This window comes from Lutzomyia longipalpis, chromosome 2 (assembly GCF_024334085.1).
Source record: "Lutzomyia longipalpis isolate SR_M1_2022 chromosome 2, ASM2433408v1".
Taxonomy (NCBI): domain Eukaryota; kingdom Metazoa; phylum Arthropoda; class Insecta; order Diptera; family Psychodidae; genus Lutzomyia; species Lutzomyia longipalpis.
Window position 1 is genome coordinate 32844631 of NC_074708.1, and position 14022 is coordinate 32858652.

The window sequence follows — 14022 nt, forward strand, 5'->3', positions numbered from 1 at the left end:
TACAAATCTCTCCTCTAGACACCTCATTGCCCCATTTGGAGATTGATTACTCGTACTGTTCCTTTTGAGCTTTGTTGGTTTTTTCTCTTTCGCCAAGACAGAGATTTGTGAGCTTTTGCTTCCTTGGAAATTAAATAATTACTTAAACAAAATTATCTCTTCTTGATGTTAGTGAGAGATATTAAGTCATTTTTTTATGTCAAGAGCTTTATGATTTAATGTTTAATAAATTACTGATATTTATCTAATTTTATTTTCGGTATATTTTTATGAAATATTTGGAAAGAAGCTTTGAAGTATGTGAACAATTTTCATTAATTTTGAGAATAAAACCTAAAGGTTTTTTAAGGTATAGGTAATAAGTATTTTTTTGAACTTATTAGATAAAAAAGAATTTCAAAAAAAAAACACAAAACTCCACATTTATTTCCATAACAAGCTTTTCCAGTTTTTAATAAAATAATAATTTAATAATAAAAGCTTGAAAATGTGATATTTCTTTTAAAGAAATTGAAAAATATTCTTTAAGGTATTCAAACAAAATTTTAATATTTAAAACTGAAAATAATAAAAACATTTTATAAAAATTTTTATAAATAATAAAACAGTGTAAATAAGCATAAATAGAGTAGACAGAGGCTTACATAGTTAGAAATATTTTCAAGGAGGTGCTTTTAGATTCTAATTTTTATTTTGAAGATTAAATAACGGCTTGACATTTCTCTTTTAACGTTTGATGTTAAGTTTCACATTTATTTTATAATGTTTGACGTCTCTTTTTTACGGCTTGACATTTCTTTTCAAATATTTGACGCTTTTTTTTCAAGTTTGAAATTATTTTCTTAACGTTTGACATTTTCTTTCTATGTTTGACATTATTTTAAGTATTTTTTGTTATTTTTCTAACTTTCAATGTTATTTATAATCCTTTAAAAATTTTTAATGTACTTTCTAGCATGAAAATAATTTTCTTTGCATTCTAAACAAAAGCCTGAACTTTCTGATCTTTATAGGGTACACATATCCCACACACCCTCCCTTCCTGGCTACGTCCCTGGAATCAACGCCTAATTCAACCCCTAATTTTTATAAATTATTTCATAGCGTTAGATATAATACTTTTTCAACCCCATTAAATATCTGTGCGAGTATTTAGGCGGTGGAAAAACGGCTGGATGAAAAAGAAAACTTACGGGATCCAAAACACCAGCCAGGGGTGTTGTATTGGCGTCCTCCCCGGCATTTGCGATGGATTTTTCTAGGGCCTTGAGAGTTTGCTCCACGGGAGTCCACTCGCCCTTGAGGGCCAAGTTGAGCACCTTTGTGGCAGCGTCCCTCGTCGAGGCCCCAGCACTTTGGGGTTTAGCTGGGCCAGCATCCCCTTCGGAGCCCCGTTTATCCCCATCTGATGCTGCATCGTCCTTTGCAGCATCCACATCGGGTGCCTTGGCGGCCGGGGCGACGGGCTCGTCCGCCGCGGCTGCCGCTGCACCCCGTTTAGCCCCTTTGGGCCCCTTCTTTCCCGGTTGCGACATTGTTGCAAAAATTTACGGAGATTCAGTGTTTATGACATCACATCATTTGCATAGACAAGTAAATATTTTAGCCTCGAACACCAACACGCGCTCCACGGATGTTGCCACATTATTTTTCTTTTTTTTTAATTCCTCTGGCTACTTAATGGGTTGATGGGGGCCGCGGGGGCTGATGGCTTCTGCGGTGGTGCTTTATTGGTGCTGTTTGCGGTGCCATTTCCATCTAATTTCGGCAGGCGTATCCTTGAGATTTGAACTCCAACTAAATCCAAATTGGATCACACACACACACACGTACACAAATATAATACTCCTAACGACTTTCTCTCCTCAACACTCCATTTAGAAGCTCACAAATTGAACGAGATTTAGAGAATAAAAAAAAATCATCCCTTAAACTTTGTTTGAACACTTTGAGGAAAACCAATAGAACTTCACAAAATTTTCTTCTGAAAAATTCCAGCAGAAGCACTTCTTTCCTTAACTTCTTTTTCGCAACACAAAGAACTCTTTTTTTGTATCCAAAAAACAATTTGGGCACTTTGTGAAAATCCTCAAGGAGTTGGAAGGTTTGGGTGTTCACTTAAAGATCACTTCGTAGCCGCACAATCACAAATTGTTAATCCATCGAAATATTTTCTCTTCAATTCATTTTTCTTTCTTCACACAAAATTATCCGAAAAAAATTCAGAATATCCACGAAAAGGGATCAAAGCTCAATGAAAGCTGAGGCGGATAAGGTAAAAAGAAAGTCCTTGGGAGGTACAAAAAGAAAACTTTAAGCGCTCCTTCTGAAGAAAATGGAAGATATATGGAACTGAATTGGAGAAAGGAGTGAAAGCACCCTCGGAGAACTCAACTTTGGTACCTTCCACCGCAATGCCTCGAAGTAATCTGAGGCTGGTGGGTTTGCGAGCAAGGATTTTTGGACTCTTTTGGTCTCTTTGAAAATTTTTGCGCTACTCAAGACACCACAAACACACACGTTTACGTTCCAAAAGCATGCGCAACGGCTTTGCGAGTCCTTTCCTCCCGGAGCCCAACTCCGTCGCGGCGTCTTGACCACCTCTCGGACGCCTCTGCACGTGCTCCAGGCTTGGTGTGATGGCCACAGGAATGCGGGACTCCCCTTCCTATCGATTGCCTCACTTTTCAAATGCACTGACCAGTGAACCCCATAAATCTCAACCACCTTCGCTGCTGCTCCACTTCCCCACAGACCGAGGTAAAAATCCGCGCGCGGGAATGAGAGGTTGCCGTGCAAACTATACTGTTGCTATTATTTTGTTTAATCGAAGAAGTTTAACATCGAAAAAGGGGTTTCCAACAAGGCATACAATGCACACAAACATTTCTCCTCTTCCACACACACCTCCTTCCCCATTTGCAAAGTCTTACCGGCGAATTTCTTGCGTGAGATCAAAAGCTCACCCATTTCTTATACATTAGTATGCGTTTCTTCTCCGTAAGCGCCATTCATACTGCTTGCTACATATATGAGGAGCTTTTCAATGGAATGCGATGATATTGAGGCATAAGCTCTGCGCGTTTCCGGTTTCATGCAGTTAGTTTGTGTCTCTGCTAAGCAGAGTGAAGATTATGACTCGGTCACATTTGAGATTTAAGCCTCGTTAAAAGGATTTAAAAGAGATTTTTTTTTAAAATTCTTGTTTCCTTTATTTTGATTTATTATTTCTCTGTAAAAAATTTAATAATGTATTATTTTAAGTATTTTTTTAAGAGAAACAAAAGTTCAGTATTACATAATTAATTTACCAATAAACTGCAATAAAAATTCATAAAACGTAAAGAAATTGGTTAAAGTGCAATAAAAGTGTGTAAATGTTGTAAATATACATATGAATATGCAATAAAAAAGTATGAAATGCGTAAAGGGGAAAAATGGGTAAACTGCAATAAACACGTGTAAATTGCAATAAAAAATACAAAATGCAATAAAAATGTGTAAAATTAATTAAAATGGGAAAAGTGCTATAAAATATGACAAATAAATTGAAATTTATTCGTAAATTGAAATAAATGTGGCAAATTTGCAATGAAAGCAGTCAGGAAAATGCAATAAAATTGAATAAATACATTCAGTGGCCCTAAAAGGGTTAAAAGTTACAACACTTGAGGATTGGTGTTGCTGACGGCGGTGGACTGTATTTTCCAAAGTCAAATTTATTTTCCTGATATGTCGGGGGAACAATTGAAGGGACGTCGGGGGGATACACGGGCGATTCCACGGATACAACGGGGATAATTAGAGTTCTATAAATTAACATAAAAATAATTAAGGGCTACTCTCTCTCTCATTTGCTAAATATTCTCACCTAGTGCCTGTCTCTGGGCTTCTCTATATTTTTCCCTTTGCCCGTCAAATCTCTATTTCTCAAATATTTCCTCCTAGAAGGCAACCATTTTCATAAATCATTTTGCTATATATAGATATTTCACACGTTTTTACCTGAGCGATCTTATTTTACTGCTATTTGCGGGAATTGACGTCTTCCGCTCTATCTGGGACCTAAAAATCATTCCGTTAATATTTATCTTTCTTTCTATATAGTTTTTCATTACTTACGATAATTATTTCTGCTATAAATTCCAATTTTCTTTGCCTCAAAGCCTCTACTACTTTTCACAATAACAAAATGTCTCCCTTTTGATCTACTTCTAAATTTTGTCGCTAGGATCGTTCAAGTTCCCTTTTTATCATTTCAAATTCAAATTAACGTTCAATCGTTATCATTTCTAACAATTGGCATATTCTAGCAGATTTTTTTTTTATGAGATCTGTATACGAAGAATTATCGAAATGCTTTAAGGTATCAAAGGATCTCAAAAGGGTTATCAAACATTCTTCCTATGAGCGCTTGAATGTTTTCTGCTGTTGCTATTCCAGTTTAATTCTATTTTTTTAAATTATTTAATTTCTAAATTATTTATTACGAAAACTGAAAAAAAAATCTTTCCATATAATTCTTGACCAAACACATCAGTTTTAGCATTACAATAATAATTTTGACAATAAATAAACTCTCAAAATGAAATGATTTTTGGCAATTTAGCTTGAAGCATTGCATAAGAATGCCGAACATAAAGTATAAAAAGAATTTTTACGTCGACATTTAATAATAAATTTAATTACTCATCACAGTGAAACTCATTCAAGCTCTTCAATCTGGATTTTTTCAACCTCCGTAGCTTTCTCATTGACATTTCCCCAGAATTTTCTGACCACGATATTCCTTTTATTTATTTTGGCCAATTCACAGTGCTCATCTTGACGCATGAATCAACCTCTAAATGACTATTTAAACAATAAGGTAATTCATTTAGCTTTTTTTGGTGGGAGCTGAGGTGCTCTCTCCGGAAAAATATCCCCATCCGGTCATTATACTGCCTGAAAGAGAAAAAGAAATTGACGGAATCCAAAAATAGACAAAAATTGACCACAGAAGAAGGCGAGGTGATTCGCCGAAAGCTCTGGTAAAAATTGTGTTTCTCTCGGATTGACACGGACCCTTGACGCCCCCGGAGAGAGCACCTCAGCTCCCACCAAAAAAAAAAAAAAGCTAAACTAACCACGTCAAGAAAACAACCATCAAGTAATTCATTTAGTAGCACAAATTAACTCACACATGAAATTTGCAATTAGATTCAATTTGGAGTCTGCATTGGAATGAGATTTGTAGTCGCAATTAAATGAATTTCATTGATAAAATACTCCTCAAAGTGCATTAGAGGGAGGCGCTTTGAGAGAGGATCTTCATTGCGATCTTAAGTGCACGATAAAGCAAATGAATTGCGTTTGTTGATACATTTTTGCAATTTATCCTTCCACTCCCCTCCCATGCGTGGATTTTTCTTTAAGAAGCATTCACGAAAAAAATAAATTTAACAGAGCATTGGAGTCTCAAGTTGCGTGCCTCGAAGCAGACACTTCAGTTGCGATCCATCTCTCGTACAAATCGTTGCCGATATCGTACACAGAGCTCTCTCTATGGATCTTGAGAAGTCCATAGAACGCGTGCTAAGAAAAACGAGTCTTTCCATACATTTAGTCTCAAATTGGAAGTTGTACCAAATTAGATTAGCTGCGTGGGTGGGTGATCTATTGAGACATACAGAGAAAAAAATCAACAGAGTGCGGTTTTTGGTGGGCAATGTTTATACTTTTGGCCTGGCAGACGGTAGTGAAAGTGAAGTTCAATGCTTCTCTGACTTCTTCTTAATCTTGCCCACATTACGTCATCGTACGCACCATTGGCGATCAATTGAATTAGAATTAACATAAGAGAGGCAATTTGTGTACCGAGTAGTGCTCAATGTGTAGACCTGCTTCAAGGCTAAAAGCTTTAATAAGACATATAAAAAACATATAATTTTCTCAAAGAATTGCATATGGAAAAAATCCATTTGTGTGATCTCCTAAAGACATCTGGAGGCGAAAAAAATCTTTTTAAACATTTTTGTATGAATAAAAAGTCAAAAGTCTATAAAAACTGGATGTGAGTGGTGTTAGTTTTTGGTGTCAATAGCTGCGTGGTTTTTGTTTGCTCTGAAGAGGCTTTAAAGAGATTTAAAAGAAAACTTAATAAAGGATTGTGATACCCACAGCTTAAAGAAAAATGGGGAATGCTTGTTCTTGCTGCAAATGCCAGTGCGGTTCATCTTTTAAGAAACTCTGGTGGCCAAATGAAGAAAAATCAGCGGATATTGCGTTTCCTCCAGCGCACCTTGTCACCAATAGCGACCAATTAGGTGTGTATTATTTGCTCTAAGTGAACGACGTAATTGGCAAATATGCAAAATTCTTCGCTGATTCTTATTTTATTGGCGCCTCTCGGACAGACAGAGAGAGCCAAAGGTCTGATATGATTTTCCATATAAAACTGATAGCGAGGGCATCCAAGGAATTCTCAAGCAATGAATAACGCATCGAAAATCTCCAAATGACCTCATTGGAGATGCCGTGGAATCGGGCTTCTGATGAATTTCGATTCACGCACCCGTTTGGGTTAATATTTCTCAACACTTCTGTTGACCTCGCCAGTGAACTTCCAACACTGCTTGAGCACTTCAGCTCACACCACAAAGCAAAGCAAGAAAACGCTGATTTCGCAATAAATTAATCAAGAAAATGTTTATCCAAAATTCTTGCACAGGATGTTTATCCATTTTCTATGCGTTATAAAACAACGTGCTGTCCATAATTTTGATTTATGCGCAAGAATATGATTTTGAGTTGTTGCAAAACGGAATTTGGATAAAAGCCAAAGATTTGTGTGCTAAAGAAGATGAGACTTGCAACACATTCTGGAAGACGTCACTAGGTCGTTACTTTTTAGGGTCAAATGCTTTTTTTTCTTCTCTAAAATGAAGAGATTCTCGTGCCAAATAAATCATACTTTTATATGAATTTAGCCAAGGATTTAAGTCAAAAGAGGAGCTTCCATATTGCTGGAAATTTTATTAAGTTTGTCAGAAGGGAAAGAAAGTGTTGAAAGAATTATATTTTTGGTTCCTCTATTTTATGCTGTAGAGTATAGTAGGGCATTTTCATGTACTTTCTTTCAAATAATTCTTTAAAAAATGTAAAAAGGTTTTTAAAATTATTATTTTAAATAAACAAATTCTTTTCTAATATCTTTTTATGTAAATAAAAAGAAAACATAGAAATTTATCAATTTGTAAAGGGACGACCGTGGGTGATGAATGGGATTTTTTTAAAAAACGGATTTTCGGTCTTCTTCTCGGCTAATTAATATTTATTTCTGGCCAACGTTTCGGACTATTTTAGTCCTTCCTGCCCTGATTGCCCTGATTGCCCTGAGGAAGGACTAAAATAGTCCGAAACGTTGGCCAGAAATAAATATTAATTAGCCGAGAAGAAGACCGAAAATCCGTTTAAAAAAAAAAAAAAAACCCGCAAACACGCAACTTTTGAATAATTTTTTTTTCTCAAAATATATAATTTTTTATTATTCGTGTTTTTTTAATCTTTAAGATATTTTTCATTAATTTATTTATCATAAAGTATAGGCTTATTTTCATAAGACTTTCAAACCTTTAAAAAGCTGTCAAGTCTTCTTTTTTTTTAAATATTTAAATCTTTTTAAATTGTGTGAAAAGGTCCTTTTACTAAATTAATTTAAAGTATTTTTTTTATTAAATTCACTTGCAAAATTTTTATAAAAATAAAGTAAAAGTTTAGTTAAGAAAAAGCTAAAATTTGGGTCATCTTCTCCTACATCTCGCTTGAAAATTTAATCCAGACTAAAAACTAAGAAAAGTTTTTTTTTAACGTCTATTTTCTTTGTTAACAATGAGATTTTTTGCAAGAAATTTCTCTTTAATTTTACACACTTTTTAGCCGCATTGAGAGCTTTTTAGGACTTTCAACAAAGCTCCAAACTTCCATGAAAAAAAAGACTCATAATCAAAAAGACCTTAAAACCCCCGTAAAAGAAAGAATTAATTGAGTGATTAAGTGGTGCAGCTAAATGGAATATCCCACAGGTTTCTCATTAAGATGATTCGTCGGTTGCATCCGCTAAAGGAAACCTGCCCACATAATTTGAATTCTACTTAGAATTGCAATGCGCTGCTGCTGCCCAATCAAGGATATTCTTTGCTATTTTCACGCGAAATTTTCCCCCGTTTTTTGCAAAGCTTTTCGCACACCTCAATCCGCATTCCCCGCCATCTCACACCGGCTGTGAGTCTTTAGCAGAGATTTATGTTGGCGATCAGTCGTCAGTTGGATTCAGTTGAGTCGAGAGCTTTGGCGCAGTTGTGTGTAGAGTTTGTGAATTAGGAGGAAAGAATAAGCTGATTTTCTTTTGTTAAAATTGCTCATTTCCCATTTTCTTTGAAATTCAAAAAAAGAAAAGAAGAAAATTCGTGAAGTGATGTGTGCAGCTGTTGGCAATTGGTTTAGTGATTTTATACCAAGACGTTTCCATCGTCGTCGTCCGAGAGTCTACTACGGCATAGGACCAGATGGGCGCTCAAACAATCGATTACCTATAGCGCGATACTGTAAATAATACTTTTTTTTTCAACACTTAACTCCCTCTTTGGTGACATTCCTTGGCTTTGTGAGAGTCTTTGGGAATCAATTGTATGTAGTGTATGGCTGCAAAGTCAAATGCCTCCCACATGAAACGCCTCTCCGTCCGAATTCACTTGAATAGATTTAATTGTGTCTATTTTTAATTTCCATGGAGGATTGGAAACTGAATCGCTCCACAAATTGCCATTTCTGCGCTAAAACTGTCAGCACATCGAGAGAATTCCGATAGTTTCATGCATAAATCTCTCAACATCTTCCCCACCTTTGGAAAACATCCTAAAATTTTTCTTAAAAACATTTTCCACCCATTTTTGCACTCTATTTTAATGATCTTTTCCCATCAAAATTACTCACAAGTTTTTCTTTTTATGAGGACACAAGAAATCTTTATCTCAACGCCACGTGACTTTGCCTTGCGACCAAGAATTACGAGACAAGTGTTTGTAATTAATTGTTTGAAATTCACAATGAATTTAATGTTTTGGAAAAAATGCGATATTTCATGGAGATTGCAGAGAGATAAATTTCTAATTTTTTGACGGTGATTTTGCCATACTTGCAAACATAATCTAAATATACACCAATTCCCGCTCTTTGTGTATTTTGCCATAAATTCTCATTGATGACCAGTAGCAGGGGGTGGATAGCTAACAAATTTGAATGCAATATTCCTAAATATTTTAAGAAATACATATATTGTTATTTTTCTAAAAGGCTCAAATCTCTCAAATTATCATTTAAAATAATAAAAAAAAATTTTTTGGTCCTAATTAATTTAACCCTTTCACGTTTTTTGGGTCATACGCTGATCCAAACGTGAAACATTTTATTTTTTCAATTATTTATGAATGTAATTGTTTTTCCATGTTACAAATGCATCAAATTCACGCATAAGGGGTCAAAGAAGACGTTCTGAGTGAGAAAAGTCCTTTAAAAAAATCATAGAATAAAAATCGCGATAAAAGAGCGCATGTTTCAATGCTTTTATGTTTCACGTTGGACGTTAAAGGGTTAACTAATTAATTTTTGAAAGGAGTTAAGTCCCTTTTATGTGAAAAAAGTTCTTCAATCGAAGAAAAAATCTAGAGAGGGTAATTTTGTAGAAGACGATGAAAAAGAATTAAAAATCACCAAAATCTTTCCTATTTTCTACTGAGATAAAGCTGAGAAAAAATCGGTTACGCTTTGCCCAAAAATGCTATAAATTACGTCATTATTGTATTTTTTTCTCATTTCATGCATAAAAAAAAGCTTTAATTAGAATAAATAATCTTGTAGAGAAACAGAAAAGAATAAAAAATCGACAGTATTCTCATTTTTCACTGCGGAATCAGGTAAAATAACTGGCCAAGAATTGTTCAAAAATACAAAAAAAAATGACGTCATTTTTGTGATTTTGGCTGTGATTTCTATTTATTTCTTTTAATGCATGAAGCATTTAGGGGAGGGCGGGGCTAATAAAGTCACTTAAGGGTTTGGAAAAAGCCTAAAATATTATATTTCCTAGCTAGATAGAACAAAATGATCTGAGAAAGAGTTGTAGGGCAGTAAATTTCCTAAAGAAATGAGCTATACATTTCGTTTTATCTATTTGGGAAATATGATATTTTGAGCTTTTTCTAAACCCTTAAGTGACTTTTTTAACCCCGGTCTCCCCTATGTATATGCTTCGTTATATGATTTTTTTCAAGAAATCTTTATATTTCACACATTAAACAGTAAAAAATAAAAAAAATGACGTCATTAATATATATTTTTTTTAATTTTACCAGATTTTTCTTGGCAGATCCTAACGGAAAAAAAATCTCTGATGATTTATTTTTATAGTGTTTGATTTTTTGAAAGATTTCTCCTCACAAATGTGACTAAACTTTAAAATAAATTATTAAAACAACTAAACATCTACTTGAGAACTTGGTCGCCCCTTTGCTATCACAACAGAGGCTATTTGAAAATTTCCCAAGGACATGGGCATCTCAATGTGTCTTCCCCATTGCCCATGAAATTCGAAAAAGTATTTGCTTTGAATACTATAAATTGCATAATCGCGCAATTGTTTACCAATTGATTGAAGAAAGGTGTTTGATGCTAATTGCAGACTCACCTGGTGGTGGGGGCGATGTCTTGACGGTGCGTCATGTGGATCTCTGCCTGGAGCAGAATGGCACAGATCATCGCACGAAGCGTTTTGAGCTCATGCAACGTGATGCCGTGCCAGGTGAAACGTCGCAGCTCGTTGTACGCCGCGGGCAGCCATTTAGGCTCCGTATAGCCTGCCACAGGCCATTTGATCGCAACCGCGACAGTCTGAGCTTCTCCTTCATCATACACGATGAAAATCGCCCGGGGCAGACGCATGGATCTGCCCTCAAATACAATGAGAATAATCTCGGAGATCCTCATGAGTGGGGAGCTGCACTTTCGCGGATTGAAGGAGACATCCTTGATGTACTGGTTAAGGCTCCAGCATCTGCACCAGTTACCTTCTGGCGCGTAGAGATCGATACGAGGCTCAACTCAGGCGGTGCTCGTACTTTCGTCTTCCGCAATCCCATTGTGATCCTCTTCAATCCCTGGTGCCCAGACGATGATGTTTTCTTGCCTGATACACGCCTTCTAGATGAATACGTTCTAGGTGACACAACTCTCATCTGGCGTGGATCCTACAACCGTTTGAGACCCTCAGTATGGAAACTGGGTCAATTCGATCGGTATGTCTTGGAATGTGCCCTCCTGGTAATTGCTGAAGTTGGAAAAGTTTCTGGATCACATCGTGGGAATGTTGTTAAAGTCTCAAGGGCCTTAGCAGCTGCTGTTAATTCCCCAGATGATGAAGGTGTTGTTCTTGGGAACTGGAGCGAAGATTTTTCAGGAGGAGTTGCTCCCACAAAGTGGGTTGGTTCTGTTGAGATCCTGCAGAAGTTTTACAAGAAGAGAAAGCCAGTCAAGTACGGGCAATGTTGGATCTTTGCTGGAGTACTGACGACAAGTAAGTTAGAATAATTTTAGAACAGTTCTTGTAGTCTTTAGAAGAGCTTTTGTAGAATGAAGTGAGAAGAGTTTCCTGAAGGACTCATATAGCCTTATTCTTAGTTAGTAACTCCTGATGTTAACAGGCTTTGTCTCTTAAAGATTATCTTCTGGAATTAATTGGTTCCTTAAACCGTACAGTTTTAAAACTAATTAAGCTCCAACTTTTTTATTTCTTCCAGTTGCAAGGGCCTTAGGTATCCCAAGCAGGATTATAACAAACTACGCATCTGCTCATGACACCCATTCATCAATGACCGTTGATTACTTCGTAAACGAAGAAGGAAAGGTGATGGAAGAATTGAATTCAGACTCCATTTGGAACTACCACGTTTGGAATGAAGTTTGGATGGAACGATCGGATTTAGGGTATGGCCCTTCTGGAGACTACGGTGGTTGGCAGGTTGTAGATGCTACACCACAGGAACTATCAGATCAGATGTACCGCTGTGGTCCAGCTCCTGTGAAAGCAGTCAAAATGGGAGAAATAACGAAGCCCTATGATTGTGATTTTGTCTACTCAGAAGTCAATGCGGACAAGCTCTTCTGGCGCTATGCAGGCGTGAATCAACCGCTTAAGTTAATTCGTAAAGATGTTCTCGGGATTGGGCATTTTATCAGCACAAAAGCCGTTGGAGAATGGAAACGAGAGGACATAACGAAATCGTACAAATTTGATGAGAAAACCGATGAAGAACGTGCAACAATGCTTAAAGCTCTCAAGCAGGCTAACAGTGTCTACTCCCGATACTACCTTAATGAAGACTTTAACGACGTTCACTTCAACTTTGAACTGCGAGATGATATTGTTATTGGACAGAACTTTACAGTGGTGCTGGAGATAAAGAACAAATCATCCCATAAAACACACTTTGTAACAGGAAGCTTGCACATTGACTCCGTTCACTACACAGGCAAGCATAGAGAATCAATAAAAATTGTAAAGTTTGAACGGGAGCTAAAGCCAGGTTCTATGGAAGTCATTCGAGATGAAGTTGTCTTCAATGAATACTACGGAAGACTTTTGGATCAATCGGCCTTCAATATTTCCTGCTTGGCTTCAGTTAAGGATACCGAGTTTGACTACTTTGCCCAAGATGACTTCAGGGTAAGGAAACCTGATATAAAGATCACCTTCCAGGGTAATCCCGTGTCCAGAGAACCCGTTGATGTGATCATTCGACTCAAGAATCCTCTTCCAATGCCGCTGAAGAAAGGAGTCTTCCACGTCGAGGGTACGGGGCTAGATCATCCCCAAGAATTCAAAATTGCTGAAGTTCCCATTGATGGCACTGCAGCTGCAACATTCAAGTACACCCCACCCTATGCAGGACGTGGAGCTCTAGCTGCCAAATTTACATCCAAAGAACTAGACGATGTCGATGGTTTCTTGGCTTTTGAGACCCAGCCTAGACCTGAAGACGTTCTCATGAGCAATGGAAGTCACCCGAGGATGAATGAGGTGATTTCCAGGAGGGATGTGATCCCCTGAGATTTATCAACGTGAATTAGATCAGAGATTAGATTATTTCTGCCAGTAAAAGCTTAAAGAGTTTTCCGCAAAAAAAACTCAACTGTTGCCATTAAATGTGACTTAAATCATGCAATAAACTATCCTTATATTTTTCTTACCAACATTTTTATACGAAAATAAATTAACTGGTTAGATAAACAATGCAAAATGTGCTTTTAATAAAACATTTGAAGGTATGTATTAAATAGGGGAGAATAGGCAAATTAGGACATGTTTGAAGTAGTTCTTAAACATTTTTGAGGCAGTATTAATTTTTTATTTGAGGCTTGAAACGGATACAAAAATTAAAATTAAAAAAAAAAATACTTACCGTTCTTATTATATTTCTTAAAGTTATGTTTTTGAATATTTATTCTGAAATAAAAAGATTTTTTTGGATTTTTTAAAAAATTAAAACGAAAGAAATTTACAAAATAATATGTAATTAAATAATAATTCATAAATTATATGCAAAATAATCAAAAAAAATTCTGAAGGGGAATTAAAATTAATTCATTCTGTCCAAACTCTCCTCTAGCTAAGTCAGAAAATAATATTATATATGAAGCTCAATTCTATGATCAAAATGAATTAAATTCACAGATTTATTTTCAAAATTTGTATGACGAAGAAAATAAAGAAAATTGTTTATCTAAAGAACTTTGTTTTACTTATTTTGTTAAATTTGATAAAAACATCACCTTAAAACTCTGTCCATTAGATTTGGATGAAAGAGACGACGAAAGGTAATCTACTACTCAATGAGAATGCTCGGTCCGAATTTATCAGCTAATCAATGATCTCCAGGCTACAAAGCATCGAATCTTTTTACATTTTTTTTTTCACAAAAAAAAAAGTTT

At 35.9% G+C, this 14022-nt stretch overlaps 3 protein-coding genes across 6 annotated transcripts in view; 1 reads left to right on the forward strand and 2 right to left on the reverse strand.

Annotated features, from left to right (window-relative positions):
* The window catches only part of LOC129790107 (serine/threonine-protein phosphatase 6 regulatory ankyrin repeat subunit A), a 31054-nt gene extending 28661 nt beyond the window's left edge, over nt 1-2393 (reverse strand). For all 3 annotated transcript variants that reach the window (XM_055827348.1, XM_055827347.1, XM_055827345.1), the window contains exon 1: nt 1194-2393. In XM_055827348.1, the coding sequence (XP_055683323.1) occupies nt 1194-1535 (342 nt within the window). In that variant the 5' untranslated portion in view covers nt 1536-2393. The remainder of the gene's footprint in view (nt 1-1193) is intronic.
* The window catches only part of LOC129790123 (WD repeat-containing protein 19), an 829031-nt gene that overhangs the window by 207337 nt on the left and 607672 nt on the right, over nt 1-14022 (reverse strand). The gene's annotated exons all lie outside the window — the stretch shown is intronic.
* On the forward strand, nt 5509-13819 carry LOC129790169 (annulin). 2 transcript variants are annotated; one of them, XM_055827539.1, is made up of 3 exons: nt 5509-6305; nt 10718-11608; nt 11832-13819. In XM_055827539.1, exons 1-3 carry the CDS (start codon nt 6173-6175, stop codon nt 13139-13141), a joined length of 2334 nt encoding a protein of 777 aa, XP_055683514.1. In that variant the 5' UTR covers nt 5509-6172; the 3' UTR covers nt 13142-13819. The 2 variants fall into 2 exon arrangements, with proteins under 2 accessions (XP_055683514.1, XP_055683515.1); XM_055827540.1 differs by lacking the exon at nt 5509-6305 and adding an exon at nt 8296-8585.

Coding starts and splice junctions, on each gene's coding strand:
- LOC129790169 (XM_055827539.1), top strand. CDS start 6,173: ATGGGGAATGCTTGTTCTTGCTGCAAATGCCAGTGCGGTTCATCTTTT. Junction 6,306..10,717: donor CACCAATAGCGACCAATTAG/GTGTGTATTATT, acceptor TGCTAATTGCAG/ACTCACCTGGTGGTGGGGGC. Junction 11,609..11,831: donor TGCTGGAGTACTGACGACAA/GTAAGTTAGAAT, acceptor TATTTCTTCCAG/TTGCAAGGGCCTTAGGTATC.